General features: G+C 40.2%; 1 protein-coding gene across 6 annotated transcripts in view; it reads right to left on the bottom strand.

Annotated features, from left to right (window-relative positions):
- Positions 1 to 17: 17 nt before the first annotated feature.
- LOC117988545 (protein ELYS-like) overlaps positions 18 to 23,926 on the bottom strand; it is a 39,377-nt gene continuing 15,468 nt past the window's right edge. Inside the window, exons 22-43 of one of the 6 annotated variants that reach the window (XM_069503049.1) lie at positions 23,123 to 23,342; positions 22,133 to 22,260; positions 21,254 to 21,395; positions 20,579 to 20,670; positions 18,886 to 19,200; positions 18,151 to 18,225; positions 17,292 to 17,429; positions 16,047 to 16,175; positions 15,048 to 15,116; positions 14,640 to 14,708; positions 13,542 to 13,607; positions 12,749 to 12,820; positions 11,584 to 12,614; positions 10,225 to 10,746; positions 9,125 to 9,637; positions 7,912 to 8,530; positions 7,331 to 7,467; positions 5,860 to 5,922; positions 4,658 to 4,738; positions 3,956 to 4,074; positions 900 to 1,002; positions 18 to 117 (exon numbers count right to left, since the gene is read on the bottom strand). In XM_069503049.1, the coding sequence (XP_069359150.1) occupies positions 907 to 1,002; positions 3,956 to 4,074; positions 4,658 to 4,738; positions 5,860 to 5,922; positions 7,331 to 7,467; positions 7,912 to 8,530; positions 9,125 to 9,637; positions 10,225 to 10,746; positions 11,584 to 12,614; positions 12,749 to 12,820; positions 13,542 to 13,607; positions 14,640 to 14,708; positions 15,048 to 15,116; positions 16,047 to 16,175; positions 17,292 to 17,429; positions 18,151 to 18,225; positions 18,886 to 19,200; positions 20,579 to 20,670; positions 21,254 to 21,395; positions 22,133 to 22,260; positions 23,123 to 23,342 (4,696 nt within the window). In that variant the 3' untranslated portion in view covers positions 18 to 117; positions 900 to 906. Of the gene's footprint in view, positions 118 to 899; positions 1,003 to 3,955; positions 4,075 to 4,657; positions 4,739 to 5,859; positions 5,923 to 7,330; positions 7,468 to 7,911; positions 8,531 to 9,124; positions 9,638 to 10,224; positions 10,760 to 11,583; positions 12,615 to 12,748; positions 12,821 to 13,541; positions 13,608 to 14,639; positions 14,709 to 15,047; positions 15,117 to 16,046; positions 16,176 to 17,291; positions 17,430 to 18,150; positions 18,226 to 18,885; positions 19,201 to 20,578; positions 20,671 to 21,253; positions 21,396 to 22,132; positions 22,261 to 23,122; positions 23,343 to 23,926 lie in introns of all 6 variants that reach the window. The other 5 variants (XM_069503048.1, XM_069503052.1, XM_069503050.1 and 2 more) reach the window with 5 other exon arrangements.

Genomic DNA, 23,926 nt, shown 5'->3' with positions numbered 1-23,926 from the left:
TTTTATTTCTTCTGTAAATGTAAACAAAATTCACTTCATGTTTTATTAGTAGAAAATTGAAATCAAAATTAATAATCTTCTTGGGTCTTGATTTTGTCAGCGGCAGCTCTCTTGGACCTGTAACAGAATTTATCTGTACCCGAAGGGTGTCAACGGGACACTTTTACTATTACGTTCATGAGATACAGCCCTCTGACAGACAGACAGACGGATTCGCTGCGACATATACACTCTCTAAAAACTAAATTAGGCATTTGACTCCAATTTTTTTATTACTTTATTATAAACTAGGATAAAAATAATGACGTAAACTGAAAAAACTAATTTAATCGATCAAATAACAAAAAAGTTATAAGCATTTAAATATTTCTGATTAGACAGAGATAGCGATATAGCATTTTGACGTCACACCTTACTAATGCCATAGTAGCTTCGTGCGGTTTCATACAAATTTTCGTTTTGCGAGAAAGGGATAGAAGACCCTCCCACTCCAAAATTAAAATGCCTGTAACTTAGTAAATCTTTGTTGGATTTTAATATTTTTTTCAGCGTACGTCATTATTTTTATCCTAGTTTATAATTATGTAATAATATTTATCAAATTCAGAAGTAGGAAAATACCCAATTGACAGGGCTAAATGTGTAGCGTATTCAGTGTTTGATATTGAAATGAAAATCTTTCGTTTGTACTAGCACTCATCTTAAGTATTCATTTAAAGAAATTGGGGCTAATTCCTTTGTACACAATCTCTAAACTAAACTAAAATGGCACGTCTAAATCTATTGCTATCCCGTTCATAATGTTGCTTGCGGAAAAGGATAGCACTAGATTTAGACCTGTTAATTTAGTTTAGTTTAGAGATTGTGTACAAGAGAATCGGCCCCATTGTAAATCTTACGTGGGAATTATTTCTGGCTGGTAGAGGAGCGACGCGTGCGTCGGCCGGGGGTCACCGGTGTGGAGGGAGCCTCCGCCTCCGACGCCGGGGAGCCCTGCTGACTCTGTGAACGAGTTTTCAGCTAATGAGCCTTAATTCCAATTGTCGTTCGCTGTCAGATTTTGATGATACCTCGGAAAGAAGTTAGTATAGCGCTCTCTCTCTCTGTTACCTAATCCCATACAAATGACAGAGACAAAAATCTCAGTGGGTGTTAACCATTTTGTGTCACCAACCAATGACAAAGGAAACTACGTTTTCGAATTAATTTTGAATGTTTTTTTAAAACATGTTTGATTGGTTGGTGAGTAAAAATGGTAAACGCCCATAGAGATTTTGGCCCCATACAAATGATAGATCATTTGTATGGGATTACGTAACAGAGAGAGTGCTATACTAACTTCTTTTCGCGGAACTGAACTAGACAAGTACAGTACACGGCCGAAAGTGATGAACATAGGCCTTTAGAATGACATTTCATCTTTGCAGAGCGTTGTCTCTGTCACTCATACCCATATGACGCTTTGTCGGTCTGAACGACCGAGATAGTGCTCTACAAATCTGCTGTTTCCTTCTAAAGGTTGATGTTCATCACTTTTGGCCATGTACTGTATGTCTTCATTATCTTACAAATCAAAAGTATTGTAAGATTTTTTTAATGAGGAGTTTTTATTCGTGTCGTGTGTACAATGAGTAAAGACGAGGTGAATCACAGCTACCCCTAAACATTATTTCACGACTAGCTTCTGCCCGCGGCTTCGTCCGCGTGGCCTACAGGAAACAAATGGCATTTTTTTTCTTCAGAAACAAACATTATACTTAACATCAGGACGGGCACCCTGAACAGCACTTTCATTCCCTATTTGACCACCCTTATGGGCAAATTTTCCAAAAATCCTGAAACACGTATTTCTTCATTTGTGACCGAAAACCCAAATACCAATTTTTATGCAACTAACTTGAAAAATGACGGACTTTCATACAAACTTCCATCCCCCATTAAACCCACTTAGGGGTGGAATTTCGAAAAATCCTTTCTTAGTGGATACCTACTCTTTACAAAGAATAGACCCTCCAAATTTCATCTCTTTAGGACCAGCGGTTTAGTCTGTGCGTTGATATATATGTCAGTCAGTCAGTCAGGACTTTGAATTTTATATATACAGAAGAAGAAGATAATCGCTTTATGTGATCAAATCAGAAATGTGGAGATTATCGGAGAAATAGGGTAACCGACATAGCTCAACAGGTTGCGAAGCTGAAGTGGGTTGGTTATAATATAGTTCGAAAAACCGACCAAGTGCGAGTCAGACTAGCACATCGAGGGTTCCGTACTACGGTAGCTAGAGGCTTGAAGAATTATGAACTAGCTACATAATAGGCTACTTGACACTTTTTTAAAGTTGGTCTTAAATGGTTAATATTTGTGCTATTATATCAAAAAAATTAACACTATATTTTTTTGCGCCCTAAAAACCGTAAAACTTTCATTTAAAAATATATTTTTCTTAGACAGGTGAAAACACTGTCGGCCATGTTTGGCCGATAGATTATCTGTGCTCTGACGTCATGCATTTGTAAACAACAGCATAACCTCCCAAAGTTTAATAAACATGACTTCTATACTAGTGTACATGAAAAATATAGTAATTTTCGTTATTGTATCATCCGAGAATGTAAAAAACGCATCGATATAGACCACAGGAAAGTTGTGGATTAGAGTGCCCAGTGAAATAAATATACGTAACACGCGAAGACTTGCTTAAAGGGATCCTATATGACTAACGACTTCAACCCAAATTTATTTTTGCAAAGATCACTTTGTTGTAATAACTTATTCAATTTATAAAGAGAAAACGATATTTTTTTACGTTTACTATGAGTTTTTAGAAATATATAAAAACTAGCTTATGCTCGTGACTTCGCCCGCGTGGACTTCATAAATTTCAAACCTCCATTTAACCCACTCAGGGGTGGAATTTCAAAAAATTCTTTCCTAGTGGATACCTTCTCTTTACCTACAAAGAACACACCCACCAAATTTCATGTATCTAGGACCAGCTGTTTAGATGTTTAAGCTGTGCGTTGATATATAAGTTAGTCAGGACTCTAAATTTTATATATATGGATACTACGTTAGTCCCCGCGTGACATAGGGATGACATTTCTTTGTTTACATATTTAATGACGTCACATCATGGCTGACAGCGTTTTCTGCGTTTCAAATAAAAATAAAAACTGTATTTTTTAAAATTGGATTTATATATCCATCCTGCGTTTTTAATAATTGTTATTGATATATTTCGTTGTCTTAAGCAAAATACTATAATAAATAATGATTTATTGGACGAAATTAGATATGAGTCAAGTAGCCCATTGGTGACCCCGACGTGACACGTTCAGAGGGTCACCAGTTATGTTGATGGTGACCAATTACCTATGCGGCTGCGTGTTCTTTGTAAGTCATCATCATCATCATCGCATGCGGTGATTACTTTTAATTAGCTCGTCATATTATCTTAAAACTTTTGTATTGTTAAATTTGTATTTGATGTATATGATTAGCTGTTAGTGATCCAAATAAATGAAAAAAAAGAAAAAAATCATGATCAACCCATCGCCGGCTCACTACAGAGCACGGGTCTCCTCTCAGAGTGAGAAGGGTTTTGGCCATAGTCTATCACGCTGGCCAAGTGCGGATTGGCAGACTTCACACACCTTTGAGAACATTATGGAGAACTCTCAGGCATGCAGGTTTCCTCACGATGTTTTCCTTCACCGTTAAAGCAAGTGATATTTTAATTACTTAAACGCACATAACTCCGAAAAGTTAGAGGTGCGTGCCCGGGATCGAACCCCCAACCTCCGATTGGAAGGCGGATGTCCTAACCACTAGGCTACCACAGCTTTGTAAGTCGGTTGTCACCAATTATGTAGCTGGAGGGTTGTCCTTCATTGCACCAACCTGCCAGCTACACTACCGTCTAGAGTTGCGAAGAGGTTCTAGTTGTACTCACCCTGGTGTCGGTGGAGGTTCGCCTGCCTTTAGGCGTGTGCAGCGCCTCGCACGCGCGCGCGAACGACGCGCGCCGACCGCGCGACGCGCTCGCCGGCGACGCGCTCTCCACCACTGTCGCTGGAAAATTATAAAAGGCGTAAAATTCAACTCCTCATGCGCCATTTTAACTTTTTGTGTCAAATTTCATGTCAAAAGTACGATTAAAATCCTTATTTTAAAAATGAACCATACTTTTGACATGCCAGTTGACCTACAGAGTTAAAATGGCGCGTGAGGAGTCATTTTGTATGGACTATCTAAACAATCTCACATAACGGCGTTTAAGTTGTCGAAATTAGCAACTTTACAGGAGATGAAACTTGCTGTTTCCAGAGGTTGGGATTGGTATGTTTCAAATTTAAAAACCCCTGACACAGAAAACCTTTAAAAAGTAAATATATAATATGAATTGGCCCTTTAAGTTTATTATAATATTATGTAAATAGTAAAATTTTAATCCAAGCACTTGTCCCGTCGGGGAACCGCTAAAGTATATAAAATAAAACCAAAATACTACAAAATGATAATGATGTATAGCACGCGACAGTTCGAGATGGCAATCGGGGTATGAGGCGGGGAGACACCCTGCACACCCGCACGTCACCCGCGCTAGCGCGTACCGGGGGCTGTGTAAATATGATAGGAAGTTTTGTATAAGTACCAATATCAACGGACATCCTTCTAGTGGCTCGGACGGGCTTCGGCGACGCCTTCGTCTCGGAAGCCGCCCGCGCTAGGCGTGCTAAAAACATTTAGATATTTAAACAATTAGATATTTATTTAATTAAGAACGGACATATTACAGTCTAATTAGACTAATTAAAATACTATATAACGTAAATATACAAAGAAAAAGTTAAAATTACAATTAAAAATTACATACTACTGGTGCTACTTTCAGACTTCCTCTTATATATTCATTCCTTATCTCATCCATCCTTGTCACACCACACATCCATCTCCACATTCACATTTCAGTCGCATGTACTCGTCTTTCATCCGTCCCTTTTACCGCCCAACATTCTACCTTTTTGTCCGTGATTTCACTTTTTAAAGAAACTTGTTTCTTTTTCCAGAAGCAATCTTTTTCTTGATGATTGTTCTTTTTACAGACTGTGCAAAAAGGTTTCTTGTTTTTATAAAAGCAGTCTTTTTCTAAGTGATTATTTTTATGACAAAATTTGCAAGATTTGAACTTTCTATGGCTCCCACTGAAAACCAGCTCTGCAGCTTCCTGCAGCATGATGCTGAATGGGAGACCTATATTTGGTCACACGTGACACTTTATTTAGAATATTTTTTACCCATAAGTATGATTATTATGTAGTTAATTAAATTAGCTTTAAGGTTTATTGGAGTGTTCATTGTGATCAAATAAAAAAACTTTTCTTTCTTTTTCTTTCTTTCTTTCATTCTGAACGATACAAATGTGACAGGTCTAACGACTTTTTTATAAATTTCGGCCTTATGTTTAAGGGGGATTTGCGGGTCGCATATAACACCTGAGACCTGTCGCCATTTCATCTATAGCCGCATTCATTCTATTGTTCACGTCTCGATCAATATTACCGTCGTTTTGGAAGAGCGAAATTCATTATCTTCTTTAAATATATAAAAGGAAAAAGTGACTGACGACTGACTGACTGATTCATCAACGCGCAGCTCAAACTACTGGACGGATCGGGATGTTTGGCATGTAGATAGCTATTATGACGTAGACATCCGATAAAAAGGGTAACTTTTTTCATAATTCAACCACAAGAGAGTAAATAAAATAGGGGTTAGAATTTGTGTAGATAGTTTAGATTTGTGTAGTTCATGCGGATGAAGTCACGGGCACAAGTTAGTGTGCAATAAACTTACCTCGTGGTCTAACAGTAGAAGTGGAGTCGGGCGACGCTCGCGATTCGTCCGTGTCCACCGAGCCTAGTGAGTTAGCGTCGTACAGGTTATTAGCGACACAAATACTGCTTATAAAAGAAACTACGGTAAAAAGCAAGGTATACACATGGACGAATAATATTAGGGCGGACGGATTGTCGCTGGACAGTGGACACCACCATGAAGCACTCATATTTAAGCCAGCTCGCGTGCGTAGGTACAAGGGATCACGCACACATTCACATAAATATCCACTCACACACATCTTAGGTCACATAGTACGCTACAGGTTGAAATGACAATCGGGGTATGAGGGGGGGGGACGCCCCGCACACCTGCACGTCACCCGCGCTCGCCTGCACCGGGTTAGCGCGGGGACTGTGCGGGTGTGTGGGGCGTTCCTTTCCCGATTGCCATCTCGACTAAACAGTGCGCGGCCAAAAGTGATGAACATCGATCTTTAGAAGGAGACAGCAGATTTGTAGAGCACTGTCTCGGTCGTTGAGACCGACAAAACGTCATATAAGTGACAGAGACAACGCTCTACAAACCTGAAATATCATTCTAAAGGCCGATGTTCATCACTTTCGGCCGCGTACTGTACTTGCACCACCGCCATTGCAGTACTTTGATCCTTTCTTAGCAACAAGTACTCCCCCCTTTTTTATAAGTCCATGGATACACTTTGTGGTTAATTCTGCAGCACACAATCTCTAAAGCTAATCTGGCCTAAATCTAGTCCCTGAATCCAGCGGCTCCCTGCGACTCGTTTGATATCGTCTGTCCACCTAGTGGGTCTTCCAGTACTACAGTTCCGGTGCGAGGTCGCTATTCCAGAAGCTTGGGACTCTAATGTCTATCGGTTTTTCGAACTATGTACCCTGTCTATTGCCACTTCAGCTTCGCAACCCGTTGAACAATATGTCGGTTGCTCTAGTTCTCCTACGGATCTCCTCATTTCTGATTTGACCCAGGCCGTGGCGTGTGGAGTTCTTACAAGAGACCTATGTCCAGAACTAGGCCACGGGTCGTAATTCTAATTCTCACTGCCAAGCACCGTGAGATATGTATTTTCATTCAGTACTCAAGCGACTGTTAATGCCATCTAGCAGCAATTCGTTGGCATTATCATCCATACTCCATACTTAATATTATAAATGCGAAAGTGTGTCTGTCTGTCTGCTAGCTTTCACGGCTCAACCGTTCAACTGATTTCGACGAAATTTGGTACAGAGGTAGCTTGTAACCCGGGGAAGGACATAGGCTACTTTTTATCCCGTAAAATTTAAGAGTTCCCACAGGATTTTTAAAAACCTAAATCCACGCGTACGAAGTCGCGGGCATCAGCTAGTTAGAATATAACTAGAAATTAGTGCGCGAAAGGAAAAATCTAGGAATCAGAATGGCGCAACTCGCAAGCTACTACAAGCTCTGGAGCAGCATCACAGCCTACCTTCTTCCTGAGCGGAGTGAGTAGAAGCCGCGTCGTCGTCTGCCTCACGCGAGGCAGCGCTCGCGCGGCGCCTCGGCCCGCGTGGGCTCCTCGTCTCGAGCAGGGAATCGAGCGCCTTTTTCTGGTGTCTTGTCATTCTGTTATTTGAAACGAAAATACAGTTCGTTTGATGTTGAGGAACGGGTGACTTCATAGGTCTGGCCATTAATTTTAGCTAGAAGTATCAAAATGATCAAGGAATTACTAGAAAAATTATCTTTTTGTAGGGTTCCGTACCCGAAGGTTGCCAATGGGACCCTGTTACTAAGTCCCCGCAGTCCGTCCGTCCATCTGTCAGCGGGCTCTATCTTGTGAACCGTAATAGATGCCGGTGTTTACCAATCGATGTGACCTCATCACAGCTCATGAACCTATACAAAATGGCAGCTAGCGTGGAAATTTGACATACAAAATTTAAATGCACGTATCGATCGAATAATTTTTTTGTGAATTTTTGGTACTTCATTATCACCTTAGGATCAAATTAAGACACTTTTCATAAAAAGGGTAAAATACTATTTTGGATCTGATTAAAAATTTACCTTCTGGCATTGGCGTAGTCACTACAGATTTCTTCTAGTGTTTCCAAGTTCGATTCCTCACTAGTAACTTCTGGGATCACAGTCAGTTCTGGCTTCAACGATGGCCTGCGTTTCCTCACACTCTTCACGTCGCCCGCGTCTTCACTCGCCGTACTTCTAGAAGGTTTGACAGTTGTGTCACCAGTAGCACTGGTGTTATCATTGCTTCTAGAACGAGTGGAACGACGTCTCGGTGTTAAAGCTTCTTCTTCTACCATAGACACGTTTTCGCCTAGCTCTTTTGAAGCTCGACGAGTGAGTATTCGTCTAACTTCTGTAGAAGTAGGTGTTTTGGATCGTCGTCTAGAAGTAGGCGTGGAAACTTCGTTCTCCGGTGTTTTGTCAGCCTCAGATTTGAGTGCAGGTGTCGATTGAGTCCTTTTTCTTGTTGGTGTTTTTGTTTTTGTTTTTGTTTCTTCCTTGTGACTAGGTTTGTTGGAGGGAGACAATGCATGTTTTGCTGCAGCGCTTGTTTCAAATCTATCGAAATCTTTAGCTAAGACAGATTTTTTCAAAATAATCTCAGTTATATCAAGAGGGGTAATTTCCACAATCAACTCTGGTGACCGCTTCGGTTGATCTATAAAAAAGAAACATTAATTTTTACGATCCAATACAAAGAAAGTTTTCTTATGCATTTTGCATGAAAAATAAAGATGGTCATAATCTACAGTCTACTGTACACAACAGGTCGAGATGGCTATCGGGGATGGAACGCCCCGCACACCCGCAAAGCCACGCGCTATCCCGGTGCGGGCGAGTGCGGGTGACGTACGAGTGTGCGGGGCGTCCCCCCGCCTCATATCCCGATGACCATCTCAACCTGTCCTGTCCATTTTTAAATCATCTATCCTCTGTTTCCCCGTGATAAGATATTAACTTTTTTCAAAATCCTCCAAAATTTGGAAACTATTTTTAAACATAAAAATCTAAATATTTAAAGGAAAAGGTGACTGACTGACTGACTGACTGATCTATCAACGCCCAGCTCAAGCTAATGAACGGATCGGGCTGAAATTTGGCATGCAGATAGCTATTATGACGTAGGCATCCACTAAGAAAGGATTTTTGAAAATTCAACCCCTAAGGGGGTGAAATAGGGGTTTGAAATTTGTAGTCCACGCGGACGAAGTCGCGAGCATAAGCTAGTGGATAAATAAATTTAAAAACTCACTTATTTCAATCGGCTTATCACCTCTATTTTTCCTATCGGCTTCTTCGACTTTAATTCCCCCTGAATAGTTCAAATTAGATTGATCCGTATCTACGGCGGAATTATCATCGGTAAGCATTGACATCTGAGCTTGGTCCAATTGATTTATTGAACTATCTTCGACTACCGATTCACTTTCCAGAACTGTTTGTATATTTCCATCTTCTATTTCTGTTCCTATAACATTCTTTAAGTCAATATCTACAGTAGGTAGTTCTTCCATTGGTTCCGATTCTGTAGCTATTTTTTTTATTTTGTCATTTTCATCTTCTATTTTTGTTCCTATAACATTCTTAAGGTCAACATCTACGGTAGGTAGTTCTTCCATTGGTTCCGATTCTGTAGCTATTATTTTGATTTCGTCAGGTTTTATAGCTACATCTTTAATTAGATCGGGTTCAGTGTGCGTCTGGTCTGGTTCTATAGGTGCATCAGTTTGGTCCACTATTTCAGATTCGGTGACTATATTTGGTTCTGAAAGCACATCAGATAATTGGGTATTTTCCTACTTTTGAATTTGATAAATATTATTACTTTATTATAAACTAGGATAAAAATAATGACGTACGCTGAAAAAAATATTAAAATCCAACAAAGATTTACAAATATTTTTTTTGGAGCATTTTAATTTTGGAGTGGGAGGGTCTTCTATCCCTTTCTCGCAAAACGAAAATTTGTATGAAACCGCACGAAGCTACTATGGCATTAGTAAGATGTGACGTCAAAATGCTACATCGCTATCTCTGTCTAATCAGAAATATTTAAATGCTTATAACTTTTTTGTTATTTGATCGATTGAGTTAGTTTTTTCTGCGTTCAAACTACCGTGAGTGATTTCCATTCTAAATAATAGGATGCTCCGGTTCAGATTCGACCTGTTTCAGCGGATTATAGCAAATTAAGCTTTTGGTTCATTGTATATCATGGACTTCCGCAAAGTAACGCCTGCTTCTATACAATATTTAGAAAGCTTACAAGCAAAATCCCAAGTTTCTAAACCCAGATGTACGTTGAAATTTCGTTAGTCGGTTTGTCGTTCTCTTTATAATATTAAAACTTACCAATCTCCGTCGGCTCGTCACCTCTAACTATAACATCAACTTCATCAAGCTTATGTCCTTCAGAATAGTTCAAATTAGATTGATCAGTGTCTACGGCGGAATTGTCGTCGGTAAGCATTGACAGCATCTGAGCTTGGTCCAATTGATTTATTGAACTATCTTCGACTACCGATTCACTTTCCATAAATGTTTGTATATTTTCATCTTCTATTTCCATTGCTATAACATTCTTTACGTCAATATTTTCAGTTGAAGTAGGTTCTTCCATTTGTTCCGATTCAGTAGCTATCTCTTCAATTTCGTAAGGTTTTATAACTATATCTTTAATTTTGCCGGATTCTGTGGAAGTCTGGTCGAGTTCTATAGGTGCATTTACAACGTGTTCGACTAATTCAAATTCTTGAACTAAAATTGATTCTGTAGGCACATCAGATGATGGTTCGTCTATTTGAAGCCTATCTTTATCAGATGACTCGTCCGAATCTTCGATAGATATTATTTCGTCGTCGTCATCGTCGTCATCTTCTTCAGATTCCTGTAAAGGCGTAGTAAAACGATGATCACGTGATATTTTTTAACTAACCGCATTTATGTGCACCACGGTTACTCATAACGTCTACCCGTGTTATGAATACACTTTTGTAACATACTAGCTACTAAGGACTCTTGTATTCATTTTATAATTATTCTAGTACCGTAAGACCTATTCTACTTTTTAATACGCCTTACTCACAACCTTGAATGGGAAGCTGGAAGAAATCTCTGTTCAGAGATAAGCATTTCCAATGTAACTTAATTTATTACTATGTAACTACAATTTCGGTACATGAAAAATAGAAATAAATAAAATAGCTTAGGCTCGCGACTTCGTCCGCGTGGACTACACAAATTTCAAATCCCTATTTCACCTCCTTAGGGGTTGAATTTTCAAAAATCCTTTCTTAGCGGATGTCTACGTCATGATAGCTATTTGCATGCCAAATTTCAGCCCGATCCGTCCAGTAGTTTGAGCTGTGCGTTGATAGAGTCAGTCAATCAGTCAGTCTTTTTCTACATTTAGACTAGCTGATGCCCACGACTTCGTCCGCGTGGGTTTAGTTTTTTCAAAATCTTATGGGGAACTCTTTGACTTTCCGGGATAAAAGTATGCCTATGTTCCAGGTCTCTAACTATGCCCATGCAAAAATCACGTCGATCCGTTGCGACCTGATTCGAGGACAAACCAACAAACAAACACATTTTCGCATTTATAGTATGGGTACTGATAACTGTCTGTAATAACAGTTATCACGTCCATTTACTCGTAAAATTGAACAAATGTACTGTGTATCTTTATAAATAATTTGGCTAACATTTTACATACCTCTTCTTCCTCGCTGTCTTCTCCATTACTTTCACTGGAGTCTTCATCCTCATCCTGCTGTTCTTCTTCCTCAATTTCTCCATCCCCAGAATCAGTCTCAACTCTACAGTCATCCGACATTTCCCCTTCAATCTCATTTATCTCCCTTTCAATTTCAACTATACTCTCTTTCTCTCTTTGAATCACTCTCGCCTTAGTCTCCATTTGAGATTTCCAATTATCTTTCGTTTCAACTTCACTGTCACTGGTCATTATACTGGAGCCATCTTTAAAGGTTTCGCCCCGGTTTCTGTTGACTTTATTAGTTGAATCCTCATTTTCGGCTACGCTGCTTTCACAACTAGCTAGGACCGATTTTCCTAATTCTGTGTCATTTAATTTAAAAGTGGTACTCGAAATTCCTTCTAAATTTTCTATAATTTGGGGGCCATCCCCAACATTTTCTTTCACTTGTAAATTTATGTTTTCATTGCTAGATTCCGCAATACTACTTTCTACACTTCGCAGTACTGATTTGCCGAAATCTTCATCTATAGTTGCAAAGTCTGGTAGTTTTATGTCACTCTTAGTGACTATTTCAGCGTTTTCTTCTTGAATATTAGAATTATCAGCTACACTGCTCTCATAGCTAAATAGTACAGACTTTTCCATATAAGTCTCGTTTATAGTAAACGTTGGTAAAGGTTTAATTGCTGGATTGTCGTCAGTAGCTTCTTTTGCAGTAGTAACAGATAGACTGTCTGACGAACTTTGTAATACTGATTTGTTGGTTATAGGCGAGAAAGTAATATCTATTAAACTTGGAATTTCTTTCGAAGATTTCATTGGTGTGCATTCCATTGCGGCTTCAATGTTTTCCTCTACGTTTGTCTCCTCTTCTATGGTTCCAGTATCCATACTTTCTAATTGTTTAGTTTTGGCAAAAGTATTAGCTTCAAGCACGATTCTAGTGAGCGATTTTCTACTCCTAGAAATGTGTTCTTTCTTTGGAGACATTAGTTTTTCTGGTGTTTTTGCCCTGCAACTTCTGTAAAAATCATTTTATGTTTCATTAAGATTTAGGAATTAACCTGTAAAATCTTATAGGACTATTGCATTAATAAATTTAAGGTTTGGAGCGTTAATTTGTAAATAATATAAGTTTTAAAAAGATTTAAGTACCTCAAACTGCGTGAACTTTTTACCGCCTCAGATTCAGATATTATTTCTGTTTCAGGGGTTCGAGAGCGGCTTCTGAAATAAAGTTTGTTATATTAAATCAAAATTTTAGACTATCGTGAGTTGAAACTAGTCGGGCTAACGTCAACTGGATACGTGAGTATAGCCGTAGAAATATACTATACTAGCTGATGCCTGCGACTTTGTCCTCGTGGAATTAGGTCTTAATCCAGGGTATAAGCTATCTCCATTCCAAATTTCATCCAAATCCGTCCAGGCGTTTTTGCGTGATTGTGTAACAAACATCCAAACATCTAAACATCCAAACATCCACACTTTCACATTTATAATAATATTAGTAGGATAGTAGGAAGTAGGATATAATGGAATCAAAATTTATTTTTAGTTAGAACGTAACAATATGGCGGGCACACTTTTACTTTCTTAGTTTGCAAGCGCGTTATATAAATTGTACTAAAAGGTACAGTACGCGGCAGAAAGTAATGTACAACGACCTTTAGAAGGAGAGAGCAGATTTGTAGAGCTTCGTCCCTGTCGTTGAGACCGACTTAACGTCATATAGGTATGAGTGACAGAGACAACGCTCTACAAAGCCGAAATGTCATTCTAAAAGCCGATGTACATTACTTTCTGCCGCATACTGTATATTGCTTGACTGAGATGGCTCATGACGGCAGGACGGTAGTTGCGGGAGGGCGACAATGACATTAAGTTCCTTAAGTTTTACGTCAGCTGTAACCCTCCCGCAACCAAATAAGATGAATTTTCAGTTTACCTTAGACTACGAGGACTAGCTACATCTTTTTGTTCGGCCATTCTTTCAGGGGTACGGGAGCGGCTCCTAATATGACAAATAAATAATTAGATATTAATAATATATTAAATAGTAGATTGTACAACAAGGGCGTAAAATGGGTTTTATGACCGAGTTATACACATATACGTTAGGAAATGAAATACTGACACGCGACTGCGACCGGTGGGTAAACTCACTCTCATACTTCACCTCTTCTGGTCATTGCGTATGCTCTAACCATACATTTATATATCACCCACTGCGCAGGTATAAGGTCAGATGACTTTTAACGAGATTCGAATGTAGATCGATATTTCCCCCACTGCGCAAGTTCAAGGTCGGAGACCCTTTGATGTGACACCAACTGTCGCTTATATGCTTAGAGTACCGGAGAGCACATGAGCATAAGAGGCTAGACTCAGACACTATAAAATTTCCCATACAACACTTTTATGCACGAGAGCATAAAAAGCAGTTTTAGTCCGCTTACAGCCAGCATAAAGAAGAACTTTACGAGCATGAGAAGTGAAAAGTATATTAAACTAGCTGATACCCGCGACTTCGTACGCGTGGATTTAGTTTTTTAAAAATCCCATGGGACCTCTTTGATTTTCCAGGATAAAAAGTAGCCTATGTCACTCTAAAGGTCTTTGTCTATACACATGCTAAAAATCGCGTCAATCCGTTGCACTGTTGCGGCGTGATTGAAAGAAAAAAAACCAACAAACTTTCGCATTAATAATACGGGTACTGATTTTTAAATATATGATTACCTAGTGCTCAAATCCATACTTCCATACTAATATTATAAATGCGAAAGTGTCTGTCTGTCTCTCTGCTAGCTTTTCACGGCTTAACCGTTCAACCGATTTTAACGAAATTTGGCACAGAGATAGTTTGCATCCCGGAGAAGGACATAGGCTACTTTTTATCCCAAAAATTGAAGAGTTCCCACAGGATTTTCAAAAATCGAAATCCACGCGGAAGAAGTCGCGGGTATCATCTAGTAACTAATATTTGACAGGTGTCGATTCAGGATAAAACCAAACTCACTCACTTCACTCTGTCTGTACTAACCTTAAACTACGCGGACTTGACGGAACTTGTTCCGGTATGACAGTTACTTCAGGAGTCCGGGAACGGCTTCTAAATTGAACAAAAAAACACAAATATAGATTTTTTTATACACAGTGTTAACATTTCCGTAGTAAACGATGTTTAGGACTTTCAGTTTAACTTAAACTAGGAGGACTGGGTGCATATTTTTGCTCAGTCATTCTTTGTACGTTAAGAGTACGAGAACGGCTTCTTAATAAAATATTTTATTTTAGGTTTTTAACAATCCGGTGGGAACTCTTTGGTTTTCCGGGATAAAAAGTAGCCTATGTCACTATCCAGGTCTTGGACTTGGACTCCATTGCAACGTGATTGAAGGACAAACCAACAAAGTTACAAACCAATAAACCAACATTATTAGTATCTAACCTTAAACTCCGGGGACTTGGGGCCGGTTGTTCAGACACGATGGTAACTTCGGGAGTACGTGACCGACTTCTAGAATAAAAGTAAATCAAATATTGTTAGCCGAAAATCGCCTTATATTGAAGCCGCCATATTTTATCGAGGTGGTATTAATATTTGCCGTAACATCAAAGCTGCGTGATCAAAATGAGGAGATCCGTAGCAGAACCTGAACACAGAGAATTCAATCTCAAAAGTACAAGGTTTTGCATGAAAACAAAATCGTAAAATGTTGGCGGGGGAAAGGGGAGAATGCTTTGTTGTGATTGGTGGACTCAAAAGTCACGTAATCGAGACAATGTGCGGAATGAGGGTACCGAACGGGCGTGGGTCGACTTTTATGCTAAGCAACTGCCTAAGCTTGGCTATCGGGGGTATCCTGATATAAGCCGTCTATAGATCTGTGGTTGAAGCAATTAAATATCGCTTGTTTTACGCAAAGTGTGTGAAGTCTACCAATATGCACTTGGCCAGCGTCTCAGACTAAGAATCAAGAGACTTGTCAGACGCGTATATCCGAAAGGGACAAAACAAAGAAATCATACTTACGTATGAAAGGTTATGTTTCATAATTTGCGTTCGCTACAACTGTTACACAGCAATGCACCATATATGGCTTCTACACACCTTCAATACTAAATTTAAAACGGAAAACTAAATAAAAACTCGTAATATTCGTAATAAATTACTATCACAGAGGTTTGTTGGGCACAAACTACGACGTGCCCAACAAACAAAAAAAGCTAAACTATGACAAAGACAAAAAACTGTGTTTATATCTCTATCACTCTTCAGAGCTTTTCTATACACCTAGCTTGCTCTAACAAGGTATTATTATTTTAAATGTCAAATCTACCTTGATTCTTAATCTGAGGCCAGCGTAGTAGACTATGGGCAAAAGCCTTCTCATTCTGAGACGAGATCCTTGCTCGGTAGAAAACATGATAAATTAGCACCAATAACCTCAAATTTCGTCTAGAAGGCGAAGCGGGCGGTGACTCGGTCGATTTTGTGGGAGATTCCTTTATCGCTTCCAGCCGTGGAGATTCTTTGTACAGTTTCTCTTGTCTGTCCGGCGTACGCGATCTGCTTCTATGTTAAACAAATATACAGGGTGTTATTAGAACTTAGCAAAAACGGAGACTTGTTGACTTGACTTGACAGTACGCGGTCGAAAGTAATGTACATCGGCCCTTTAGAATGAATATCTATATATATAAAAGGAGAAGGTGACTGACTGACTGACTGACTGAATGACTGACTGACTGACTGACTGACTGATCTATCAACGCACAGCTGAAACTACTGGACGGATCGGGCTGAAATTTGGCATGCAGATAGCTATTATGGCGTAGGCATCCGCTAAGAAAGGATTTTTGAAAATTCAACGCCTAAGGGGGTTAAATAGGGGTTTGAAATTTTGTAGTCCACGCGGACGAAGTCGCGAGCATAAGCTAGTTATGCATAAAAATAAATGAAAATCTGTTTTAGAATATACAGGTAAAACCCTTTCATATGATACCCCACTTGGTATAGTTATCTTACTTTGAAAATACCAATTATTTGTTAATTAACACATTCAAACTTTTTTGTGTGATGTTACCACAAATCCACGGTTTTCGGATTCATTCCTTTACTTGTGCTATAAGACCTAGCTACCTCCCAAATTTCATAATCCTAGGTCAACGGGAAGTACCCTATAAGTTTTCTTGACAGATACGACGGACGAACGGACAGACCACGAAGTGATTATATAAGGGTTCCTTTTTCCTTTTGAGGTACGGAACCCTAAAAACAGAGTTTCCACATGATTTCTTCACGGTTACCTCGCGGCGGCGCGTCTTCACAGCACATCTCACCCGCTACACCGCTTAGCATTAGTGGAAACGGTCACATAGCTTCATAGCTTTGACCTCCTCATAGCACAGCTGCATAGCCAACTCTAGTGGAAAAGCAGCCTTATGAATGTTAATTACCTCATTAACCGGGGCATTACCGAATTTCAAACCCGCAATGTATAGCGCGCAAAACTCGGGTCAACGCCCCACCTACGACGTCACATTAACTCCGAGTGGCCTACTTACGCAACGTTTGTTGACCTCTAGTGTCGATCAGATGTTTTATTTGCAATATATCGTGAACTTTTACAAAATATAGGATTTTTAAAATATTTTTTTCACGTTATTGTGGTATCATATCAGTAATTACCTCATTTGCCGGGGCGCGCTAAGCGTAGTGGCCTTGGGGTGTGGCTCACTTTCGAGCTCCTGCTTGGGTTGCTCCAGAATGGGCGGCAGAGGGGACGAGCGTGGACTTAACTCGGGCGTACGGGACCTGGACCTAGTCCTTTGGACAAAACCATACTATAAAGAGATGAGCATTATTGCCAATTCAAATCATTTTCATTTCTTCACAGTGATTTCACAGGTCATTTTTCATGGAAAGTGTTTTTTTAATTTTCGCCCTTATAGTCCGCGACAGATTGAGGATGGCGATCGGGGTATGAGGCGAGGGGACGGCCCGCACACCACCCGCGCTCGTCCGCACCGGGTTAGCGCGGGGGCTGTGTGGGTGTGCGGGGCGTTCCCTCCCCTATTGCCTTCTCAACCTGTCACGTACTATACAATCGTTTTTTCAGAGTAACCACGGGATTTTAGAAAACCTACATCCCTGCGGATGTAGTCGCAGGTAATCTATATATATAAAAGGAAAAGGTGACTGACTGACTGACTGACTGAATGACTGACTGACTGACTGACTGATCTATCAACGCACAGCTGAAACTACTGGACGGATTGGGCTGAAATTTGGCATGCAGATAGCTATTATGATGTAGGCATCCGCTAAGAAAGGTTTTTTGGAAATTCAACCCCTAAGGAGGTGAAATAGGGGTTTGAAATTTGTGTAGTCCACGCGGACGAAGTCGCGGGCATAAGCTAGTATTTATTATAAAATAATTTTGTTTTACGGTACCCGGCAGAGAAATTACAATTTTTTGATTCGATTGAAAGTTCAAAATAGCTTTTAATACTGTTGGAATAAAGTGTATTTTGAGTTGTAAGCTTACCTGGTCGCTCTGAGAGGTCGCAACGGAGTTAACACAACCGGCGAGTCCATACGCTCTGGCGTGCCGGAACAACTTCTGACAATAACAAATTATTTTATTTATTTTTATTTGTCATGTATCAAAATAGTAGTATAATAATATATTTATTTAGGAAGAATATATACAGTTTACAACAAGTTTAGGTGTAATCATAAACTTTAAATCATAAGAGCCTCAATAGCTCAACTGGTAAAGGAGTGGACTGAGAACCGAAAGTTCGACGGTTCAAACCCCGCCCATTGCACTATTGTCGTACCTTCTCCTAGCACAAGCCTGACGCTTAGTTGGAGAGGAAAGGGGAATATCAGACATTTAACATGGCTAATATTCTTTTTAAAAAAATAAAAATAAGTTTTTCCGTACACCAATGCCGTCGACAGTAGATAGGTACAAAGGTAGTAGGTAGGTAGTATCTCTAAACAGAGATTTCTTCCAGCTTCCCATTCAAGGTTGTGAGTAAGGTTGTAATTATATTGCTTTTATGTAAGTAAACATATGAATAACGCGTAAAATTTAAGTCCTCACGCATCATTTTAACTTTATATGTCAAATTTTCATGTCAAAAGTACGATTTTAGTCCTTATTTTAAAGGTGAACCCTCTGTGAACCCTACTTTGGACATGACAGTTGACCCATAGAGTTAAAATGGCACGTGAGGCGTCATTTTGTACGGATTATAGTTCTTTACTTAAATACCTGTTTTTCAAAGGTATATTCTCTCCAACACCTGACCTAATACTTCTACGACATGTCGGCGTCCGAGGCACTAACGTGACCTTAGAGCACGCCACACTCTCTTCTTCTATTTCCATCTCACTCTCCTCTCTCTCCTGTTTAATATCACTCTCTGTTTCTGTTCTATTTTGGTCGTCATAGTCCGAGAGTGAGAGTCGTTTTTTCTCTGCCGAATAGCGCGGGTTGAATAGTGTTACTGGAATATCGGCGATACTTTCTATTGAGGTGCTGGGGTCATCTGATAGACTACTGTTAGCCGATATTGATAGCGATATTCTGTCGAAATAACAAAACAACTGGTCAGTAACTTAAAAAAAATCGGTCAAGTGCGAAACGGGCTCGCACACAAAGGATTCCGTACCATCGTAAAGGAAATAATTATTTTTTTAATTTTCATGGCAGCCATTTTCAAATGTTATTATTTGTTGAAATAGCGGCAATAGAAATACGCATTCTGTGAAAATTTCAGCTCTCTACCTATTACGGGTCACGAGATAGACGGACAGACAGACGGGCGGACAGCGGAAGTAATAGGGGTAGGTCCCGTTGGTACCTTTCGGGTACCGAACCCAAAAAAAGCGCATATCAGAACACACCTCGTCAGCACAGGTTTTCTCTCAGAATGAGAAGGGTTTAGGCCATAATCCACCACGATGACCAAGTGCGGATTGGCAGATTTCCCATATTATGGAGAACTCTCACGCATGCAAGTTTCCTCACGATGTTTTCCTTCACCGTTAAAGCAAATGATATTTAATTGCTTAAAACGCACTTCGCTCCGAAAGTTAGGACGTGCTCGGAATCGAATCCCTGACTAACCAAATAGGAGCCCGAACGTCTAAACCACTAGGTTGTCACCGCTTTCTAACTTTTGTAAGTATATAATTTTTTTTATCCTGCCGGTTCCGCAATTTTTATATGTATTTAAAAGTTATTTAGAAATTTCCTTGAATTGTAGGTAAAAACACTATTATAAAAACTATAAATTTGTAAGTAGGTATCATCATCATCATCAACCGATAGACGTCCACAGTCGGACATAGGTCTCTTGTAGGGACCTCCACACGCCACGGTCTTGCGCCGCCTGAATCCAGCGGCTCCCTGCGACTCGTCTGATGTCGGCCACTGCTTGGCGTTTGTGGACTATGAGAAAGCCTTCAATTCGGTGGAAACTTGGGCTGTATAGAGGTCTTTGCAGAGATGCCGGATCGATTACCGGTATATCCTATATATATAAAAGGAGAAGGTGACTGACTGACTGACTGATCTATCAACGCACAGCTCAAACTACTGGACGGATCGGGCTGTAATTTGGCATGCAGATAGCTATTATGACTTAGGCATCCGCTAAGAAAGGATTTTTGAAAATTCAACTCCTAAGGTGGTTAAATGGGGGTTTGAAATTTTGTAGTCCACGCGGACGAAGTCGCGAGCATAAGCTAGTCCAATATAAAGTGCTTTATATGAAAACGCCAGCAAGTCAGTCCATATACAGGGCCAGACTACGAGACCAATCCAATTGCAGCGGGGAGTTCGACAGGGAGACGTAATCTCCTTACCGCAGCTTTGGAAGACATCTCTAAGCTTCTAGATTGGAAGGAAGTATAGTTAGTCAAATATGACAAAGAAAATAATAAAGTTTGTATAGACTTACCTGGCCCGAACTGTGTCCTTATACGATTTTTTAGGTCTAACTTCTTCAGCGGCGAATTTTTTCGGCGGCGACTCCATAGGATGTACGCCGCTCTAAAATATATCGAGTCGATATAAATGAAGATTTTTTGGGCCAAAATATAATGCTATATACTCCATTCGCGGAAAGAGGTTAGTATAGCGCTCTCTCTGTTACGTAAACCCATACAAATAAGAGGCAAAAATCGTTTGGGCGCTATCCATTTTGATACACCAACCAATCAGAAACGAAACTATTTTCTAATTGAATTGCGAATGTTTTTTTGAAAACATGTTTGTGATTGGTTGGTGTGTCAAAATGTTTAGCGCCTACCGAGATTTTTGTCTCTTTTCATTTGTATGGGATTATGTAACAGAGAGAGCGCTATAATAACTTCTTTCCGAGGATAGAGTTTAGTATATTTGCTTGTTCTAGTTTTGCTTTATGGATTTCTATACAGTAGCCGGCAGTACATCGACCTTTACAAAGGTATTTCGGTTTTGTAGAGCGTTGTCTCTGTCACTCATACCTATGTGACATTTTGTCGGTCTCAACGACAGAGACAACGCTCTACGAAACCGCTATCCCTTTCTAAATATCGATGTACAATATTTCCAGCCGGGTACGTACTTATGAGTAGTAATAGTATATCCTCACCATGGTACTCTTATAGCTGTCACTACGTCCGCCTCGCTCACTTTCATCTTCCGTCTCCCTCGGTTCTCGTTTCACTGGTATGGCTATAGGGGAGGGCGTGGACTCTCCTTCCGACGCCGTTGGGATTGTGAAGCGGAGGTGTCTTCAAAACAAATGGCTTTTAGTTTAGGCTGTTCGGAGTGCTGATAGATGTAATCAAATCGGTCAAGTGCGAGTCGGACTCGTAGACGAAAGGTTCCGGACCATCGTTTTTTTTTTAAATGTTCATAGCGGCCATTTTGATTTTTTTTATTATTTGTTGTTATAGCGGCAATAGAAATATGCATTATGTGAAAATTTCAACTCTACCGATTACGGTTTAGATTAGTAGTACCGATTAGATACAGCCCTGTGACAGACAGACGGACGGACGGACGGACGGACGGCCGGACGGACGGACGGACGGACGGACGGACGGACGGACGGACGGACGGACGGACGGAAGGACAGTGGAGGCTTAGAAATAGCGTCTCGTTGGCACACGGAATAAAAAACGACTGTTTTTTCATAGTTTTAATTTTCACTTCTGTCGGTAGTCCCCACTGACAGACATTTTTATGTAAAGTTAAGGTAAATTTCGATCGTAGATGTAGATAACTATTCTCATTCGCTTCATCATCAGATCAACCCATCGCCGGCTCACTACAGAGCACGGGTCTATTCTCAGAGTGAGAAGGGTTTTGACTAGTCTACCACGCTGGCCATGTGCAGATTGGTAGACTTCACACACATGGGGGGGTAAGGGGGGCCGACGGGGGGGGTCTTCCATCGCTTCATCTTCCGGTGCGAAAGTCGCCATTCCAGCAGCTTGGCATACGCTTAGATGCATATTATACTTACTTATTAGTAGAATCGCTGTAGTGTGTATGATTGCTGGCGGTCTCCAACTCCTCTTCATCCGTGTCACACAGGTATCTGGAGTCCGCGGGCGAAGACACGTCCCTGTCACGATCATCCAATCGACGATTCTAGAAAAAAAAAACAGCTGGTCCTTTTTACAAGAGTACACCTACAAACATCTCGATTCACATCACAAAGAACTAAAAATAAGTCAAAGGCTTTCGTCGCTTGTACAATTACGAATCCTCAAGTTCTTTGGGCACATTACGAGGAAGAGTGGTACCATTAAACACCTCGAGTAAAACTTCGAGTGGAAGGCACAAGTCCACTTGGGCGTTCCCCAACCAGGTCATCATCATCATCAACCGATAGACGTCCACTGTTGGACATAGGTCTCTTGTAGGGACTTCCACATGCCACGGTCTTGCACCCCTGAATTCAGCGGCTCCCTGCGATTTGTCTGATGTAGTCTTCCAACGCTGCGTCTTCCAGTGCGAGGTCGCCATTTCAACATCTTGAGACCCCAACGTCTATCGGTTGCTCGGTGACACGTATTGATCAATCTCGAGCAATAAAGTGGAGCAATATTGAACAATTAATATGCATAACATTGCTGAAATTTTTAGGAAATGCTGGGTATACCTATTACAGTAAATTGCTTCATGTGGTCGTGACGTCATAATTGACTAAACTACCTGCAATTTCCGAATTTCAATTGCCTGTGTAAGCGTGCCTTTAAACGCACATAATTTCGAAGAGTTACAAATGCGTGCCCCAGATCGCATCCTGGCCCCGCTGACTGGAAGGCCAACGTCTTAACCACATCGCTATCAACCGAAGGGGTATGGGTTTAATAAAAACTGCCGTACCCCTTCCAGGTTAGCCCGCTTCCATCTTAGACTATATCGTCACGTACCACCAGGTGAGATTGCAGTCAAGGGCTAACTTGTATCTGAATTTTAAAAAAAACTTTTTATTGTTTAAAATTACCTTTAATATACTCTGTGGGGTATCAGCCCCACTCCTGTCATAATATTTCTGCGGTGTCTGAACTTCTGGCATGTCCAGTAAGCTGGCCATTTGTTGACTAAGAGCGTCACTAACTTTCAGGCTGCAATGCATTTTAGGCGTTCGGGGAGTACCAGTAAGGTCTAATTTTGCTCGCTTTGGTGGTGTCGTTTCTGATCCTCTTTGTTCTGAAGTCAGCAGGCTGAAAAGTTATAATTTTTATATTTCAAGTTCTCGAACTGGTTTGGATTATTTAAATTTATGAATTTTAAAAATAGCCGTAAAAACATGATGCCTACGATTTCATCCTAATTAATCATCAGTTTATTTGTGAACTTTTTGGTATTTTTCGGGATAAAAAGTCGTTTTTGTCCGTCTTTAGGATGCAAGCATCTCTTTCCCAAATGTCAAAATCAGATAAGCGAATGGGCCGTGAAATGGTAACAGACAAATACATAATATTAGTATCGACGTATGGATTAATATTTTTGGAAAAATCTGTAGGGCGATTGTCTAAAACCTGCATATCAATCATTATTACAATCTCAATTGTTCTGATTGGCTGAATTTGTGCGATTCTTGTTGCAACAATGCATTGTGGCCAATAGTGTGCGAGCATTAACCAATCAGAGATGATTGCGATCGTGACATTGTAGCTGTCAAACAACCGCGGTAGGGCCACTGTACGAAATTCGTTCAGAATTCGTTCGTTCGTGTAGCATGTGAAAAACCAAGCATTCAATCCAACAGATTTTATAAGGCGTCGGCGAGGTGGCTAACAATTGT

This window comes from Maniola hyperantus, chromosome 14 (assembly GCF_902806685.2).
Source record: "Maniola hyperantus chromosome 14, iAphHyp1.2, whole genome shotgun sequence".
Taxonomy (NCBI): Eukaryota; Metazoa; Arthropoda; class Insecta; order Lepidoptera; family Nymphalidae; genus Maniola; species Maniola hyperantus.
The sequence above is the reverse complement of the archived record's forward strand: the minus strand, read 5'-3'. Positions and strand labels throughout refer to the sequence as shown.